At 43.2% G+C, this 16,215-nt stretch overlaps 1 protein-coding gene across 1 annotated transcript in view; it reads left to right on the top strand.

Moving 5' to 3' along the window:
- The window catches only part of SNCAIP (synuclein alpha interacting protein), a 58,659-nt gene extending 45,878 nt beyond the window's left edge, over positions 1-12,781 (top strand). Inside the window, exons 10-11 of the mRNA XM_066616199.1 lie at positions 2,709-2,779; positions 12,697-12,781. Coding sequence (XP_066472296.1) covers positions 2,709-2,779; positions 12,697-12,781 — 156 coding nt within the window. The remainder of the gene's footprint in view (positions 1-2,708; positions 2,780-12,696) is intronic.
- The last annotated feature ends 3,434 nt before the right edge of the window (positions 12,782-16,215 follow it).

Genomic DNA, 16,215 nt, shown 5'->3' on the forward strand with positions numbered 1-16,215 from the left:
TAGAATCTAGATGATGGGAGAATCTCAGGGATGGGAATAACAAGTAATTGCTTACTGTAAATGATAGATTAACTGGTTAAGGGCACAATCCAACTTTCCAGCACTGACATAGCTGTGCCAATGTGGCGTGCACTGCATCCTGCAGTGGGGAGGCAGTCAAGGAGGCCTCCTCAAGGTAAGGGCATGTTTGCTAGCTACATTGCAGCTAGCTCAGTGTCGGAAAGTTGGTTAGGATTGCTCCCTAAGAGGCTTATCCATGAGATTCCTACAAAGAGCTGTGATGTAACCATTTAAGAACTAATCCAGAAATGAATACAGTAGCACTGCATCTTGCATGGGGGTTAGGTTATGCAGTCAGCACATAAGGCACAAATCACATGTGCTCCAAATTACTCTTGAAAATCCCTTAAATCAGAAAAAATACATACGGTCGCTTTAAAAACTTTAAGAGGCATGTAAAAACTTAGAGATCAGCAAATTCACTCAGACTTACTCGGGGTATAACATTCGTTGAGTGGAATGATGGGCAGAATTGCCAGTACTATATAAATTGTTTTTTCTTTTTGCCAAGTGCATTTAGTTGAAATCTCAGAAGTGAAATATGTATAAGATGTGGTGTTACCATACAGAACCAGACCCATGAGGTCTGTGTAAATCCCAGTACTTCTTCCAAAACCAGGTAGGGATCCAAGTTAGATGTTAAGTTCATCTGTATTCATCTCTCTAGCTGGATTCTTTTATAATGTGGTAAGCCATTGATGTGCCTTGGCTTGCCACAGGTTTGGGTGCAGACATGCCAGTGCAAATGTTTCTTTTTGAACATTAGCACTGGCAAGGAGAAAGCCCCAAGTAGGCAGTGAGCCATCCACATGGAAGGCTTACCAGCTGCTGCATGGAGTGAAAAATCAGGCTCTCTGCAGAAATGCCAAGTATAAGCTAGCCTTTCATCCAGAATGTGAATGGAAACTAGGAGAAGTGTAGCACAGAAGTCAAAGTCTTGGACTAGAGACTTGCAGGTGATGGAGAGAAACAAGGTATGAAGCTGCGGATGATGCAGGAATGATGGAGCAGTAATCCAGGGTTCAACACTGGTACTCATGATGGGAGGGGGCTGCCAGGGAATACTGCAGAAATCATGAGTAATAAGGATCTGGACAATACCATTAACTTGATCTAAGAAAATCAATGGTAACATACTCCCAGCAACCAGAGGACTGAAACAGGTGCAGGGAAAGACTGGGAAAAACTTATATAATATTGTGAAATTGGCAAACTCTTCTGTGCAAGGAGCCCAGCGGTGTCCAAGGACTGAGAATGCAGCAAGGAGGACTAGGGTCCTGGAGGTCATTTGTTAGAAAAGAGGATCAGAATAGTTTCACTTTTAATGCACTATGAAAAGAAAACATAAAGGAGTTAATATTAAATTAAATGAAAATTTCAGTGACAGGCTAAGCTAGCACAGTTAAATTTGCTTTAAATTATGAAACCTTGAAGATTTGGACTATAAGTTACGTTCTTATAGTGTATAAGTTCTTATAAGTTAAATTCTCATAGCGCAGAAACTGAACTACCGTTCAGTTTATTTAAATCCAAGCATCCTGCTTACTGAAGTATCCTGCCCAGTCAAGTCCTCTTAATTAAAAAAAGAGTTTATAAAACACTTATAGTGAACCTGCAATAACAAAGGGCCCATCCTATCCAACTTTCCAGTGCAGATGAAGCTACAATGCAGCTCTGGGGGAAGGGAACACACTGTGCCTTACCTTGAAGAGGCCTCCATGATTGCCCCCCACTGCAGGATGCAGCACATGCCTCCTTAGCACAGCTGCATCAGTCCTGGAAAGTTGGCTAGGACTGGGCCCAAAGTGTACCAGAAGGAAGAGAAATGCTACATTATCCATTTAGGATACACAATGCTTAAGAACACCGAACAATTGGAAGGGAATTCAAAAATTATCAGTCATTGCCAATGACGAATGTGGCAGATGCATTTTTAATGTTGTGTTTGAGTGCTAAAATCTATGGTAAATGTGGATTATATTTTGTTCCTGGAACTCTATAGTGTTTTTCTGGCACTCTGTATCTGTATCTGTCCACTTTCAGCACTACTCATTGCATGGAGCATTAAGATATTCCTATATGCTTTCTACATTTGCATGCTTTATTTTTCAAACATCAGATCCACTTAGAAATGTGTAGTTTCCTAATGATTCACAGATGTGAGCCAGTGCCAGACATCAAATTTTTTTTTTTCTTTACCTGGAAAGGCATTTGAACACAGTCAAAGGCTTCCAACCTCCTCCTATAGTAGGAGAATTTCTGCTTTATAAAGGAAGCAGTTCCTAACTCCTAAAAGGCACCTGATAGCCCAATCCAAAACCAACTTTCCAGCACCAATGCAGCCGTACCAGTGGGGTGCACCCTGCATTATGAGGTGGGGATAGAGTCACAGAGGACTCCTCAAGGTAAGGGAATGTTTGTTTCCTTACCCCAAGGCTGCATTGCAGCTGCATTAGTGCTGGAATGTTGGCTAGGATTGGGCTGGAGATTCCACATGCCTACTGGAGGAACTGGGTTGTGACATACTGCTTTTTCAAGGGTTTTCTAATTAGCTAAACATCTTTATTTTTAATAGCTCATCTGTAACTATGCATGTGTGAAGCTTATTGCATGATCTTTCAACTGATTAATGCATTGCACTTCCCCAGGGGCCTTACTCCAGCGACATCAGTTTTTCCACTAGCATGCTGAATGAAGACCGCCTGTGTAACTATGCATGGTATGTGCTGATGCAGAATGAAAATGTTGGCTTTCCTATTACTTTTTTATTATCCCCCCGTTGCATGTGCACTTATAATTGTTCACAGCTTAAACTAATGAAAGGATTGATGACAACTGTAAAAGAAAATGAATTTTCATTCTCCTCATTCCTCTCTTCAGTCTGCAAAAAAAAAAGTAAACAACACCCTGTTATAGGCCTTTGCTGATATCTATAACCAAACTAGCTTAATAACTCCAGCACAAAGTGTGCATAAATAGCACTAGTGCTCATAAATCCAAAAAATGCATTTTAGTTCAGTCTGGCATCACACCGTGTCTTGAATAAGAGTCAAAACACCAGATGAGAATGGAAATTAAATTTCCTCTTAGGAGTAGGCCAAGTCAAACTTCAGTTATGGTCAAAAAAGACAGTGTGCCCTATTCTCCATTCTGTCTTGTCTTTTTTCACTCTGGTTTTTAGTTCTTGCTGAAATTTTCTAATAAAATGTAGTGTCAGACAGATCAAAATTGAATTTGTTTTAGCCTGCATATGTATATAAACACAATTTTTCCAAAGTAAAAATGCAGCCTTATTGAATTCTCATTGGAGAGTAGCCACGGATCTCCGCAGCCCTGCGCCCGGGCAAAGCTCCGCAATGGCGCCCCCCATAGGCTATCACCGCCCCCCCATGCAGAAATCCACCTCCCTCTACTCACCAGAAGCACTATAAACTGTGCCTCCGGCAAACCGGAAGCACAGTTTCCACCCCCATCAGGAGCCTCAGAGAGGGTTCCGCGTGGTCCTGGCGGCCGGCGCCTGGGGCATTTGCCCCAGGTAGGTCTATGGCAGGCCCACAACTGTTGGAGAGGAAAGGGCAAAGTGTTGCTACTTTTAAAGTTATTAGCTGTTTGTCATTTTTTAAATCATCAGTTGGCAAGTGTGTTGTCACCCCACCATAAGCAACCGGTTGGTGTCCTCCTGCCTCTTCTTCTGGGAGCCTCAGAGCTTGGGGAGGGATGAAGTTTTATTTCACCTTTCTCCTCCTCCTGTGCTTTGCTTGCCAGTGCTTTGCTTGCAGCACAGGGAGGGAGCACCTTTCTCTCCTCAGGGTCTGCCCCCTTCTCTGTCACTTCCCCTGTCTCATCATCAGCTTTCCTTTAATCTCCCCCCAGGGTCTTAGGCCCAGTAATCCCAACCAGTTCACTGCATCACCCCCCCCCCATCAGCCCAAGGTTGCTAAAGGTGTGCCTGCTCCTTCTTGCCCTCAAGGACTGTCATCTGCCTGTTTTTCCTCACTGGCAGCGAGGCCGGCCACTCAGCTTCCATTGCCTGCTCTGGCCTTTCTCCCAGCACTCACATTGGGTTCTGTCTCCTTGGGTGGGGCTGAATTGCTCACAATTGTCAATGGGTAACATTCTTGCCACTCTGGAGGCTGCAGCTGCTCTTCAGACAAGCTGAGAGGCCCGCTGGGCTCTCACTGCTAACAGGCTTGTCAGAGGGGCTACCACCATAGCAAGGTGAGTCCAGGCCAGACAGCAGCTTTGCAGTTAAGGTCATAGCCAAATGTCTTTATTAATGGAATTTTCCTTGCCTTAAATTTGAAAATGGAAAGTTGATCACAATTGAAACCGTAACTCAACACTCTCAAGTGCACACTCTCTCTTGTAACCTCAAAGCTGACCACTTTTTAAGAGTTTTTTGTTTTGCTTTCTAATAAAAAGCTTTTAATTATGCCTCTATAGCCAAATTCAAAAGACACCCTAACAGACTAGTCCTATGCAGAGCACAAAATGGCTGTTGATGGTATGTGCAGCACTACATCGCCATATGGGTAATTAGGTAGAAATGAACTGTAAGGGTGCAATCCTAACCAACTTTTCAGCACTAAGGTAAGGGCAATGCAGCTCCCAGGTAAGAGAACAAACATTCCCTTACCTTGAGGAGGCCTCTGTGTCTGGCACCCAACTGCAGGATGCAGTGCACACCCCATTGGCACAGCTAGGTCAGTGCTGGAAAGTTGGTTAGGATTTGGGCCTAAGTCACTTAAACAGCAGCTTTCAATGGAAATGCTTTTAACAATACAGAACAGCCTCACTGGTAATTTTTTTTCAGATCTGTACAACCTGTTTGGTAACACAATTCAGATATTGTTCTAGTATGACGGGCAGCCCAATCCTAACCTGCACTGGAATAAGGGGGCCAACTGGTCTGTGCCATATCCAGTACAGGTTAGGACGTGAAATGAGTGCAAGTCTGAATAAGGGGACTCATGTCCCCTTACCCTGAGTAATGCCTAAGCCACCACAATAGGGCTACTCAGATCTGTGCCAGCTAATCGTTGGTGCAGATCTGAGCAGCCTGGTGTAATGCTGGGTCACTTGGGAGGGGGCTTAGGAAGCTGGATCTGGTCCATCGACTGGGCCCACCACCCACTCTCTCCTGCCGTGAAACCCCCTCCCCCAACCCCTCCCCTGCCAGCCTCCCCAGGCCATCATGAACTTACCCCTGCTTGGTGGAGATATGGTGTGGGGAGGCCAGCATGCTTCCTTGTTTTGGCCTTTCCAACTCTAGAATAGTCATGAATGTGCTTTGTGGTTCAACACTCCAAGAGACTTGCACCTGCCAAGCACTTCCTTTGGATTGAGCTGTGGTATTTTGTTTTGCAGCATATGACCTGAGTGAATTACTTATTTCCTAGTAGTAGGCATCTGTCTTGTCTGTACTGAATCCCACTCAATCACATATAAGAGGCAAGCTTGCTGGAGCCTTGTGGTAATGGCAAGTATTGTGGCCTAGTAACCAAGAGACAAAACGTCATGTGTTTAACAATTAGGAATAGGGTAAGCACTGAAATGCCAAGTTGGGGATCAGGAATGCATTTTTGCATAGTAACCCCCCTGCAACAAATTGTGACTCAAGCATGTGGTTCTAGATTAGTCCTCAAAATACAGTGCAGTTGCAACCCTTCCTTTCTAGTCCTCCCCCTTTACATTGCTAGCAACCCCCTTTATAGTTGCAATGGAGCAGGAAGTAATCAACAGCAAGAGGGAACCCCAGCTGACCACTAGGCAGTCTGGCCTGGCCAGCTCCAGACATTGAAATGATGCTGCTGAGTGTGTTCAGAAATGTCATTCCCATCTAGGTTCCTTGAGTTTGTAGATTTGTTGTCTAGAGCAGGGGTCTAAACTTTCAGCTTTAGGGCTCCTGGACCTTTAACAATTGTATAGAAGAGGGAATTTCAGTAGGTGCAGGTTGTCATCTCACAGATGAAATTCCCTCTAAACAATTGTTAAAGGTTCAGGAGCCCTAAAGCTGAAAGTTCACCCACCCCTGCTCTAGAGCAAACTGCAAATCCCATGAGCTGAGCATAAAATCACATTTCTGAACATGCTCAAAAGTATTTATTCATTTCTGGAATTGGCCAGACCTGTATGCCTGTCTGGGAGCTTGGGCCATTCTCCCATTACTGGGTACTCCCCCCTTCCAACCTAAGGAGTTGGGAGGTTGCTTGCAAAGAGTAGGGAGTCTACCATCTGGGGTTTGTGATCATTCCTTGTGTATTCTTGCAAAACTCCTTAAAGTTTTGCATGTGCTCACAAGAAAGGATTGCAAAACACAGATGGTTTTTTTAGGCAAACAGTTCTAGTAAAAGCCTATAGAAGCATGAATCAGTCAGTGTTCCCTCTCTTACTCACTGTCTTTCTTTTTAAAAAGCCCTTCAAATTCACTAGGTTTCTTTGAAGAGCCTGAGATCAGTTTCATTTGCTAAGTATGATTTTTCTTTTCATTTTGAAAGAATAGGTTCATTTTTATCAATTATAGTGCCAAGCAAATGTTTGCAATTATGTTAGGCATTTATTTTCAGTGAAATATTTGTTTCCCATGGATTAACTTATTGTGAAGCATGTAGTGTATTAGTGAAAACGTAGTTATCTACACTTTTAAGAAGCATCTCAGTAACTTACATCAATATCAGTGGCCTCCATCCCCATGAAAAGCATTTTGTAACTTTAAGTGTATTCAGGTGATAAACACACAGAGAGTTTTGTAATCACTGTACAGTGGGTAACTCATAGGACTCAAATCTAGAGGACCTAATATGAGATGCTGTCTGAGCCATAGCATTTCAGGCAACTGCAAACTCCTAGCTTTGTAGAAATCAGTGGGCAGCAGAATCCTTTTGTATTACCTATCTCATGGGGTCAAGCTCCACAGGAATCCTACTTTTATTACCCACGATTAAAACCATCATTCTTTATTGTATTGTTAGTGTCAGGGGTTGAGCCCTTGTCCAACTCCTGCCTTATCTGGCTGCAGGCCAGGGACAGAACTGTCTGGTCCCAGAGCCACCACCACCTCTCCAGCTGACCAGAGCAGTGAGCAGGACCAGGTTACCATAAACCACCAGAGAGGAGGGAAGCAGACTAGAGTCAGGGCCCCTTTAAACCTAGAGAGGGAGGAAGGGGAGGAGCCAAGGGTGTGGCTGGGGAGGATAAAAGCAGGGAAGCCTCTGATGACAGGCAGTTCTGGAGAGGGAAGGCAGGAGGCTGGAGCCCCTACCTGAAGACCAAGGGCTTCAGGTCCTGCCTCCAAGGAGGATGACAAGGGTGCTGTGAAACCCGCCCCCCCCCCCGCTTGGTCTGAGGCTTCCCTTGCAAGGAACTCCAGGGAGGTGGACACCCAGGGGTTCCAAGAGACCATTCAGCTGACCCTCGGCACCCCGCCAGATGACCCCCAAAGACACAATGGACCCCAAAGACCCCTTTTGGGGCACCCCTCACAGTTAGGATTAGCCAATGGTACACAGTGCATATCTGTCAACTTTGCACAAGAACACATATAACATCACTGGTTCGTTGGGATGCTACCCCCTTAAGGAAACATGCAGTCAGTGGTGCTGAATGCACCTTCGGCCCCTGTAGTCCCCATTAGTGTGGCACTTCCAGGTTTTGCTGCCAAATTTTTTTTTAATGCATTTGAAAAAATATGCATTCAGTGGTGGTGGCGGCAGCAGGGAGACCTGGAAGTGCCGTATTAACGGCACCTATGGTCAGGTCACTACCCTCCTTAAGGGAGTAGTGCCCCAAATCAAAACGCACATGCCTGCCCAGGGGGTCATGACCCCAAGGTTGGGAAACATTGTATTATATACTCCCTGCTCACAGTGGCACCCTGCTCAGTGGCACTTTGTCCCCATAGTGTTGGGGAAGATTTTGCATTTCCATTTTAACTTTTTCACATTTAGCTTTTCTGAGAGAAAGAAAAGGGACCCAGTCTGGAGGCTAATCCTGACCTAGGTAATTCCAGTGTCCTGAGCAAGAAGTAGATTTTTCCTCCTCACATCATTTGCAGCTTGTCTATTTTAACCCACTTAAAATAAAATGGGAGCCATTAAAAACCAAGCAAACTGGACTGTGTCATTTGAAATAATTCTTGTTTTTCAGAAAGAAAAATTAGGTGTGTGTTAAGTGGGAATCTGGCATTAAATCTTCCTTTATACATATATAATTTGGATAGATTCATATCCAAATTCCATCTCTCATGTAGAGGGTAAATCTTGAGAGAAAACTGATTTTATGTCCATGGGAATTCACTGAAAAGACTTCTATTTGTTTGTATAGTGAAAAGTTTCAACATAGTTATTATCATCGCAAATGTGCTTGCAAATGTTATTCCATAACTGTGGTATGCGGGTGAGTTCATTGATATGGTTTGGAATTGCAGCAAGCAAAATCTTCTTCAAACAGAACACATTTAAACAGTGATACCCTTTCAATTGGGCAGGCTTAGGTCACCCTGAAGAGTCAGCAACTGAATACCATAATGTTTCTTAAATGCAGGATGGGCAGTAACTGGTAATCATGCAGTATTCTGTTGACAAAGGCCAGCTTTCTGTTGATAATTGCTTCAAACTGAGCAAAACAGTCAATAAGGGGTTTCATATGACTCCAGCCATTGAGCTCTAAGTGTGGAACTAGGCAAAGTGCTGTGCTTTCCTTCTTGGTCACCAAGGCTTAGCTAAGAAGCAAAGTAGCCTATTCCACAGAGAGTAGCCTGTTTCTTGAAAACTCCTGAGGCTCCCATTAGCTTTGTCTTGGGGAAATGACTTTTCCTGATGAGCTTGTTTGATTTGACCTTTCAGATCATTGGATAGATTTCTCAGGTCCTCTCCTGGGTCCTTTGTTCACGAAATCACTGTTGGATTGCAGTGCTGAGCAGGAACCCAAGAGCTTCAATATCCTGAGAGCTGGTGCTTCAACATAGCAGCTCATAATCAAGGATGGCCCATTCATGAAACCAACTGAAATAGTCACCTTAGGCATCAGGTTGGTGGAGGTCATACCCAGTTTTACGCTCCTGCTTGCCTCCACTGCTCTTCCTCCTCCCACTCCCTTATTTGGACAAGGAAGGGAGGGACAGAGCAGAAGAATGAAGGAGAGAAGAGTGGTAGGCTAGTAGAGTGTCAGAGGAGCAGATGCTATCATATCATCAGAGAAGGAGGACACCTCAGGTGTCAGGAGGTCTTGGGCTGGCCACACTCATAATAATTAGCATTTGTATAGAACTTTCTGGGTATTCAAAGGGCTTCACATGAATTACCCTGATGCTGTCCTTGCACTTACCTCATAAGGTAAGTCTTATTATCTCTATATTGTAGCTGGAGAGCTGAAACTGAGTGGGAGCAGCTGGCCTAAATTCACCTAGCTAGGCTCACAGTAGAGGGAAAGTTCAAATAGAAGTTTGGAATGCATATGCAAGGGGCAATCATGGGTTTAGCAATGTATTATGTACCAAATATTTATTTGTGATTATAGGGAAAAACAGGGGTGGTCCTGGCTGCTCTGCTGCCCCAGGGTCATGCGTAAATGCCACCTCCCCAACCAGAAGGTACTGTGGTGATGACATCACCATGGTTGTGTGGTATTATTGCTCCACTCTGAGGGCCTCCACTTCTTCCTCTTTCTTTTTAAAGGAGAAGAAGCAGGTGGCTCTCAGAGTGGCACAGAACCACACCAATAGTGGCTATGAGTTTGCAGCCACTATTGGTGTGATTCTGCAATGCTCTGAGGGCCACGCCCTTCTTCCCCTTTAAAAAGAAAGAGGAAGAAGGGCGGGTCCAAGGAAACCCATAGGCCATTGAGGAGCTTATTAGAGGGGTAAGGGAAAATTTTCCCTTGTCTCTCTCAAGCCTCCCCATCACCCCCTCCCCCAATAGCATACAGCACTGCCTGTTATGTCACACCTGCATGCTATAGCAGAGAGAATAGATTGGGCTGTAAGCTACATTACTAGACCTCTGTTGTGAGTAGATACTGACGTTAGAGTAATTTTTACCAGTATCCATCCAAAAACGAATGCACAGAAGTTTCAATTCATTTCTATACATACATACGTATCTTAAGAATATAAGAAAATCCCTGCTGGATCTTGCCAAGGACCTATCTAGTCCAGTTTCCTGCTTCTCAGGGTGGCTCACCAGATGCCCCTAGAAGGCATCTACTTTTGTTCCTATTTGGGAGAAAGAAGTAGGAAGAGACTGTTGTCTGATAGGCAGTGCTAGATATGCTTTAAAAGCATTTGTGCCCATGCCTTTGAGAGCACTGAGAAGCTTCTCAGCTCCAACTTGGGCTAACTTCTGCTATGGAAAATACTTTCCTGTTTACACTGACGCTGAAGAACAAAACAACTGCCATATGCAGGCACGTAGGGTCCTCACTTAATCATGCATTCTGTTTACTGCACAAAGCAGCTCTATAATATTTTTTAAAAGTTGAAGAAAAGAAATACACAAATGCATCTGGCATTTTTTAATCGTCAATATATTTACTTTTAATAGGATAAAAGTGCAGTTTAGTGGGTAGGGATAGGGTTCCTAAAGGCTGTATGGAGTTACAGTACGGCACTGCCAGTACTTTAATATGTTCCTTTCTACTAAAGCAGTGCACAAATAGGTATACATTTAAAGTTTTCACTTGTGCTGCAGAGTACAGGTTTTCTGTCCACATTTTACAGTTATTCTGTGGTTTTAATTTACAAAATATATCATCAAAACCATTAAGGTTGGTGTTAGGCTAGCGTCCCTGGGCTGCAGAAGGCAGCAGTCATGTAATGGTGATGGAGCAACTCTCTAAATGTCCACATAGATAGGATGGGCCCTGTGGATGGAAGTTTGCTAAAGACCCTTAAAACCGGCCATAGCGGTAATCAGCTTTTCACAGTGTATTCCAATGTAACTTCCCCCCTCCCACCAACGCAGCTGCACCAACAGGGTGTGCTCTGCATCCTGCAAGGGAATTTTGAGCCTCAGAGGCCTCCTTGAGGTAAGGAAACATTTGAGCCAGCTGTTTTGTAACTTTTTCACTGCCCTGATGGCTCTACTCAGATACATGCCAGCTATTTCACTGGTGCAAGTCAGAGTGGACCCATGTAGATGGACAGAGGCTAGGAAGGGGGTTAAGTATAAGAGCTCCTGTCGCTTTTGAACAGACAAAAAAATATTTCTTTACCCAGTGAGTAATTAATCTTTGGAACTCCTTGACAGGATGTTGTGATGGCAGTTGGCCTAGGTGCCTTTAAAAGGGAATTGGACAGATTTATGGAGGAAAAGTCAATCACAGGTTACAAGCCATGCAGTCTCCAGGCTTTAGAGGTAGACTATCTCTGAATGCCAGATGCCAAGGGAGTGGCAACAGGAGATGGGTTTTTTTTTTGTCTCCCTGAGGCATCAGGTAGTCCACTGAGTTACAAGAACTGGACTAGATGGGCCCTTAGCCTAATCCAGCAGGGCTCTTATGCTTTTATGCTGCTAATAATTGCCCACTTTCCACCCTTGACTGGCCTCCATCCCCACCCCTTGTCTGATTCTGCCCACCACCTGCTCTCCATGCCAACTTATCAGCACCTGGGCTTCTGCACTGGTCACTGTTGCCTGGCCACTGTCACTTACTGTTTCTACTACATTTTGCCATGGCCATAAAGTATGCTGTACCACCACAATGCATGTTCCAGTGATGCTGCACACCTATAGGATTGGGCCATCAGTGTTTCAAATAAACTACCTCGTAGAAATATCATTCTCTTCATTTTGCAAAAAGAAATATGAACTCCATATCAAACTAGTTTTAGTTAGCCATGTATGTACTAAAGCTGCATTTACAATCTCCAAAATGTATTTTTCTAAAGAGGTTTTTGCAAAACAGCATACTGTAGTTCTTTTACAGATGAAAGTCTGCATCAGAATAATCTAATCATTATGATTATTGTGATATGGAACCAAATCTTTGTGTTTATAATTAGCATCTCTATAGGAAGAAAAATAATAATGATAAATGACTATATAGTACTATCAGCATTTTTTTATTATCTTCTTTGTATAACAAAAAAACACACTATAATGTTCAGTTTTATTTTGGAAATGGAATGTCTGATAGTGCCACTTAGTTCACAATCTTGCATTTTATTAATAGGATAACAGAATGGTTCTCAGTTTTAACTTCCCTCTCTTGATCCCAAGCTGATTTGGTGGAAATAAATTGTTTATCACAGTGGGATTTATTTCCAAGCAGTGGCTACAATCCAGTGGCTTGTATATAACCTGTCTAGTTCGGTGTTGTGTGCACTGAAATCCTGGAGAGCCACTACTAGTCAGATAGGGGTCTTTTCCAGCCCCATCTGGATAGCCAGGGATCGAACCTGGGACCTTCTGCATACGAAGCAGATACCGTACCACTGAGCAACAGCCACATTCCAGGGCAAGATTCTCTTTCCATAATCAGCTGTGCCAGTTTAACCCCAGTGCATCTTACAGGGTATTGCACTAGCACTGCTTCTGAAGATCTGGAGGTATTTGAGTCATGAAACAAATCAAAGCCCTCAGTTTCTTTCATATGGTCATAGATGGTGATGTCTTTTCTGTTTCTTTTCCCCCTTGCCAGGCATAACAGCATCAACAGGAAACTTCAGCAATCTTACAGCAAAGATGGTTGTGAAGAACCAGAACTTCAAGAATTCTTCCTTTGACTCATGTTTCACAGTCTTCCTCCAAACATGGCCTGAAATCTTCCCACCTCTTTAAAAACAAAAACGAACATTAACCATATGTCGTAACTTTCACCAGCAGACTTATAGATTGCCTTAAATTTTTAGCAGCTAGACCGTATAAAGATTAATATTATATGTGTCTATGTCACTTGTTTGTGAACTGTACTGGTAAGGCATGGGTGAGTAAAAGCCATGGTTCGGAAAAATAGTGATGCAATTCCTCCAGAATGTTCATCTGATCACTAAAACCACGTTGTACATTACCTGTTGCATGGATATAATGTAACATGTCTTGTATTTCGCTTTCTCAAAACCTTACTGTGTTTAAAAATATATATCAGCAAGGAATCTAGCTGCACAGATCCTCACTGAGCCCAAAGCAAGGGCTTTTCCCCCCTGTTGATCAACTATGTTTTGTCATTATTTCTAATTTTTTGTATAAAAGAAAATAAACCAGTGTTAACCAAAACACAGTGTGAACATACCCAGACATATTTGCTGTTTCATTTTACTTTTTTTATCCATTGGAACCTATTTCATTTGTTAGCAAAATTCAGTTATAAAATTGCTTAGAATCAAAACAGTATTCCTGTTATTCACAATGTGCTGTTCATACACTCCCTACTAAACTATTTCTTAGTTACAATACTGGGGCTATGGATCCTTATTATTGTGGAAAAGTTTAGAATTACAAACAGCATTTGCCCTAACAATATTTCCGGTTTCAATGAATTCAGCTACTAAAGTAACACAAAGTGATTTCCGCAGGTGTGAGGTTTAGCACTAAACCAGTTTTGAGAAATGCATGTTTAGCAATGCTGCTATCAATTTGGTGGAAGATGGATAACAATTCCTAACATCTTTTTTTTAAAGTGCAGTTAAATAAAAGGTAGCTGATTCACAGCCTAATCCTATATCCACCACCGTCGAGTGCAGCAGAACCAAAATGGCTACCACTGTATCCAGCAGCGCTGCTGGAAGTCTCCTTGACGTAAGAGGACTCTTGTCCCCTTCCCCTGGGAAAGCTCCAGGCCCCACAATAGAGCTTCTCAAGTCTGCATCACCTATTTTGCCGGTGCAGACTTGAGAGCCCCTGTGTCGGGCTTTTTGGCCCAACACAGATAATATGATACAGCAGAGCAGGGCTCTGCTGGTCTCACACCCCTCCCACCCCAGTTCCTCCCCCCACCCCAGACACCTCTCCCCTGCCTCCAAGGAGCTCTTACCATGCTCTGGGTGGCTTCCATCTGGGGCTGAGCCCAGTACTCCTTACACTCCAAGTGTTACAGACTTGCCTTATGTCACGTTTGAGACCCCAAGCACTGGCACTGAAGCTCAGCTCCAGCTCTCAGAGCCCTTAGGACTGGGCTCTCAGACAGGGCAATAAAATGAAGTATTACATCTTAGCCATCTTTATTCCTTATGAATGAATACTTGGGATTTAGTGAAGGAATAGGAAACTTAAAGCTGCAGCTTTAAAAAAATGATACAACAAACCAAAAAAAATCTGAACACCAGGAACAAAAGACCCCATACTGGGCCTCGCATTTGTCATTCATGCTTGAGAAATAAAGGAGCAAAGAGAGGCATGCGTTCCACTTATCTAAGTGTTAAAAGCTACACCAGAGCAAAACAACCCTCTCTCTGTTCATGTAACAGACAAATTGGAGATTTGTTCTCTAGAAAGTGTGAAATAGGTAAGCCAAAATTTGAATGAATATGACCATAATATGGTTCATGAAAGACAAGTGAAGAGTCGGTTCTGGACAGAACTGTATGTGAATGTTAATACTGTTTACCCTTCAACTACTCTACCGTAGCAACACTCTGCCAAGATGACAGATCTGAAATTTTATCAGCCAAAAGCTTTGTATTAAAATATGGTGAAGAAGCAATGTGAAGGACAGTTTAAATCTAAGGAATTTTCCAAAACAATAAAAAGCAGTGTTACAAAATACCAAGACATATATGCTGCAGAAGTAGTTCTGCAATAGTTCTAAAAATTCAGGAAAGCAGTCTGTTTCCCCCCAAAATATTCTTATTAATAATATATGACTGAATTAACTTCTATCCTCCTTCATATGAACTACTCACTTTCCCCCCCACAACTGCAATGTGTTATAAATTAATCTCACTGGCTTCAGATACATAGGCAGCCCAAACCTATCCCCCATCAACCTATGCAGTGCAGAGTATACATCCTATGGCTGGGGGGAGGATGACCAGATAGCCCAGGAGATTTATTTACCACCCCATAAGCCATCAATAGGTCTCTTCACAACTATAACTGGTGTAAGTCTGGGGAGAATAAGGGTATGTTTTGAGCCAGGAAAAGGGAGATCGGATCTTGGCGTGTGCCACTGCCATAAGATCCTATCCAAACCACCCCCAGTTTGGCCCACTGCCCTCCGCATTCTTCCCCAAACCACCTACAAATCTGCTTTGGTGTGACCTGGGAGAGCCACTGGCACGTGCATGAAGTCTCTGGCAATTTGTGTCGGTGGTCCTCAGCGCATGACTGCACACTTTTTGTGGTGTCATACCAGAACTTACAGCAGCACATCGCAAGACCCACTTCTGTACATTCCCAGTTGGATGGGGAGGGGGGGGCGTGTAACTTATAGTAACTGGCAACTCTGTCTGAAGAATTAGTCATTTGGGGTTTGTACTGATATTTCTCTTATTCCAGTTTAAGATACGTTAATATTAAGATCATCAAAATCCCTTTGTTTTAGAATCCAGCAAATCCACAAAATGTGTCAATTTCTCACTTATAGACAAATTTGCCTTAGGCCAGGTCAGTCTGTTTAGCTCAGTATTGTCTCCAGCACTACCTGAAATTTCTAGATTCAAACCAGGGACCTTCAGCATCAAAACATGTGCTCTACAGTCCCTCTCTGATTGAACTCTCTCTGATTGAACTCTCTGAGGGATCAAATCTGGAGCTGTAAGTGGGAGTTAGTCCATGTACGTCTCTGACTTTATTAAGTGATGGTATTCTAATATTTTTCTGACATTTTTCCAAAATCTGAAAATACTAAGACAAGGTCCACTCCCTCCTACATGCACGGAGCTGTACATGAAATGCTCTCCATACACAGATAAGATCCCCATAGATATTCTAAGAAATCCTCCCCCTCTTCCTGCCTGCACCATCCTTAAGCCAGGGGTATACAAGTGATCCTGGCATGCAGGGTATTTTTTTAGTCCATGTCTTCCTGCTAAGTAGCTGGAGAGAAGGCCTTTGAATACCTCTGTATAAATTCTGCAGGGACTTCCTGCAGAGCTTCCTAAGGGCAGCTCTGCCAACATAGGAAGTGTTGGATCATTCTGATTATTCTTTCCCAGATATATAAAAGAGTGATTAAAATTTGCATTTTTTTTTTTGTTCCTGGTTGATACAGTGCAAAGAA

The sequence above is a fragment of the Tiliqua scincoides genome, chromosome 2 (genome assembly GCF_035046505.1).
Source record: "Tiliqua scincoides isolate rTilSci1 chromosome 2, rTilSci1.hap2, whole genome shotgun sequence".
NCBI classification, from domain to species: Eukaryota; Metazoa; Chordata; class Lepidosauria; order Squamata; family Scincidae; genus Tiliqua; species Tiliqua scincoides.